Source organism: Nematolebias whitei, chromosome 6 (assembly GCF_014905685.2).
Source record: "Nematolebias whitei isolate Nwh7 chromosome 6, NemWhi1, whole genome shotgun sequence".
NCBI classification, from domain to species: Eukaryota; Metazoa; Chordata; class Actinopteri; order Cyprinodontiformes; family Rivulidae; genus Nematolebias; species Nematolebias whitei.
In genome coordinates this window covers 9798137-9802044 of record NC_056503.1, presented here as the reverse complement: position 1 = coordinate 9802044, position 3908 = coordinate 9798137, and the positions used below count along the sequence as shown (strand labels likewise).

The 3908-nt window shown below is 39.3% G+C and overlaps 1 protein-coding gene across 1 annotated transcript in view; it reads left to right on the top strand.

The window, feature by feature from the left end:
- The first annotated feature begins 427 nt into the window (after positions 1-427).
- Positions 428-3908, top strand: part of pdgfd (platelet derived growth factor d) — an 88625-nt gene continuing 85144 nt past the window's right edge. The window contains exon 1 of the mRNA XM_037678015.1: positions 428-545. Coding sequence (XP_037533943.1) covers positions 428-545 — 118 coding nt within the window. The remainder of the gene's footprint in view (positions 546-3908) is intronic.

Below are 3908 nucleotides of genomic sequence, written 5' to 3'. Positions count from 1 at the left end.
CTGACTTCCTTACATCTCTCCTTGTTACACACCCTGTTGTACGCGCACGCGCGTCGTGAGCGCGCGCCGGTTCCATGGCAAAGTTTGTCTCGCGCTGACTTCCACACTGAGCTCGTGCCTCGGATGGAAACTATTTGTTTGTGACTGAGCAACATTTTTTGTTTCGGCGGTGATAAGACGCCTGGCGCCCCGCAGCTCGCGTGTGACCGTGAAGGCAGCATATTATCCTCCACCTGCTCCGAGTCGCCTCGAAGTTCGTCCTCGGTTTGAAAACTTCGTCAGGAAGGAGAGCTCTTAAGTTTGGCACCCGGGACGCACGCACCTCAGTGAACAGGGCGCAACAAGTTAGCTACTTCAGCCGCTGCTCTTTTGGAAGCTGTCGAAGCTTTCTTGCTTGGTTTGGTTGCAGCGGAGGGTGAAAAGCACCATGAGAGGACCAGTGGTTTTCCAGATGTGGATGGTTTTACTGCTGACCGCCATGAGCAGAGTCGGCAGGGCTCAGGTCGCCACGGCCAAAGTTATGAGGGGCAGCAGCAGGAGAGACGGTGAGACTTCTCCTTTTCTCTGTTACACTCAATTATGTTTAGTTCAACCTGCCTCGTTTATATTAGATACTATAAATGCAACAATGCTAACATTTAAACACACGATAACTGAAAAAGCTTTAACTGTGGAAAGACACCAACATAGAAAATACTGTGAAAACTCAAAACTTTGGGATTATCAATGTTCTCATTGCAAACCATGAAATCAAACATGAAAACCCTGGACTGCATCAAATGGTGCAGTTATGTTATGTTCTTGATTTGTCATATGCAGGTTCACACAAGGTCAACAGTATATAAAATGTTCAGGATGAGAACTGGTTCGACTTGCTAAAAACAAAAATATAAGCAAACAAGATATACTAAAGCATGCGGTAAGGGTACGAAATAAAGTACCAAAAAGTGCAAAAAGAAATATAATATTTACAAGGTCCAAGAGAAATACAGTCAACAACAACATGGTAGAATATAATGATGGTAGTAGGATGAATTTGTATCAATATTTCACAGTTAGTAATATAAGCTCAAACGCACATGATGCACATAACTAACATAAACTACACAGGTTGTGTGACAGGTAGTGAGTAACATTGTTGAATTATGATGGTAGTGACATACATGATACAGCCACATAGTGCAGCAGCAATAAACATATTAGATGTCACAGATGAAAGAGTTTACTTGAGTCGGTCTCAAGGTATTCTGATATGCAATTCTGAAATGTGGGTATGCGGTCAATGTAAACGAAGCACCTTTACCTGCAGCCTGAATACTTCTAATACATGAACGTGATGACTTACTCATCCCAAACAGCTCTTTGGGATCAGCTGTTTGCAAATTTTGCTCACAAACTTTTAATTTAAGCACACATGAACCATTTATATGAGAAAAGAAGGCAGATTTTATTACTGCATGAGTTTTTATTTAGACTGGTCTTCATGAAATTGACACGAAGAGCTTTATTGTTTTGAATTTCCTCTGCACAATGTGAAAAGTTTTGAAAAGTTTATATATTTTTTAGAGACTTTCCACAAAACTTTCAGCATGTTCCCTGAAGGATGTCCAGCATGCACTGGGCTATCCAGTGCTCTGAATAACTTGTTCATTTGTACCAATAACTAGTAATAAACCTTGAATTGTTTTAAAAAAAAAAAGTTTGTTATACCACAGATTTTATATTGACACCATTTATTTGTTGAAAAATAAACTTGCTGACAAATAAAATTGGGGAATTTTTTTAAATATTAGAACTTGAAAACATCAATTAGACTGTTAAAAAAAAAGCCTTTTGCACTTCTTGGAAAACCAAGGAGCTTTTTTGGAGCTAAAGTTCAAAATGATGCCACGACTGTAACTAAAGTAAACAACTAGCGGACAAATGGAATTCTGGGTACTTTTCTTATTTTTGGTCAATGCATATTCCAATTATTCCTCCCCACTAGCCAAGAAAGCAAAACTTTTTTATTCAGGGAATGTTTCTGCCAGGTAGTAAAATTATAAATGTAGCGTTTGGAACCAAGGCTGCACCAGAGTCAGCACTCAGAGGAACACACCTCTTCATTGTGTGCACCCTGAGAGGGTGTTTAAATCTGTCTGAGACAAGAGGTAAATAATCTCATGGATGGGTTGCCGTATAGCACGACGAGGACCTTTAACTGACTGACAGCTCAGGGATGTTCAATAAACTCACCGTGAAAGGGGGTGGGGGAATAAAAACAGGTGTTCAGTTATGTATAGTGGATTAAACTGTGGAGAAAGAAGACAGTCAAGTTTTGTTTGCTGGCAAATCTATAAAATTTAAAGCACACTGGGTGCTGGAATCCTTTCAGTGAGAGCGTCTAATCCCTGAGGTCTGCAGATGCTCCGACCCACTTGCATGTGCAACTCAGCGAAGATGCGCCGCACATGCTTTTCTCTCCCGGCCCCTGAGGCTAAAGTCACAGTGCAGCACATTTGATTACATCACATTGAGTCAGCTGCAGGGCTGCTGGTGGCTGAGAAACATGAAAATGTGCATCTCTTTGTGTGACGACAGAAATAAAACAAACAGATGGAGCTTATTGGACAGAGTCTGATGAAACTTTCAGGTAAAACTCGCTGGATATATAAGTCGTTAACTTTATATGTTGAAGATGGCAACCACAGCCTACTCATTTTAGAAAACACCAACACACCTATAATAGTCAGTTTTACAAATATTAAGCAAAACAAATGATATGGTAGTAGCTGAGAGTCATTCACATTTCCCTGAGAGTGATACTGTATCTTGCAATAACACACGAGGTTTTGACCAAATTGACCGAAACTCTTTCTCAGCATAAACAACATCTTTGAAACTCTGGCATGAAAGATGGCGAGTGATCTGGTTTTCTTTAAGGAATGCTACGCTCTTATTTTGAAAAACCTCGTTCATTATTACCTGACTTGAGCCAAAATTTCACACAATTCTCATCACGTTCATAAAGGCTATGTCATGTATATTTTTCTCCACTTGCTTGGCTGATACCATTGATTTTGTTTGTCGTATAAATGTGTGAAAAGTGTAAGTGATCTCTGTGACGAAGAACTAGACGGGATGGAAATGAAGTTAAAGCTGATTAACAAACAGCTGGTTAAGAAGTAGAGGTTGATCCTTTCCGAAGATAACCAGCTGCACCAACTCTCTTTGGTGAAGGCTGAAAATAGCAGCAGAATAAAAAGTGACTGTTCTCTCACATCACAGAGAGCGGGAAAGAAGATAAGTTATTAAGCTGAAAGATCAGAAGAAAGCTCTTTTTTTAAGCCCTTATGTGTTTTCCCTCAACAATAGTGCAGGAATGTTTTTATTATTTTTTGGGTTCCAGCAGTTTTCAACAGCTCTGAAGGGATCTACTTTTGATGTTTGATGTTCTTCTTATATTTTAAGGGCTAGTATTTTAGAAGATTAAGAACAGAGCTGCAGTTTGACTCATTCGTCCCTCTTTAAGCTCCAAGATATTTTTGGAGTGTGTAACTAAAATTTAGTGAAAGCAGTCATGGCTTAGAACAGGGGTTCTCAAACTGTTTGGGTTCAGGGACCCCTTACAGGGGAGAAAAAGTTCCAGGAACCCCCCTCATAACTCTCATGTTCATTAAATAATCTTCTTCAATTTGTCTCTTTAATGCAGTGGAAATATTTGTGTAGCATAAATACTTAAGACCTGTTCTTTGAAGATGTTAATACAATATTTATACTTTCATTCAAGACACAATTAGCAAAATTTTTAATTTCAACTGCCAAAAATTACAATTTTGAGTAAATTAACTGTATCAAAAACCACTTTAAAACTAGTGATGCACAATATTATCGGCATGGTATCGGTATCGGCCGATGTTAGCGATAAA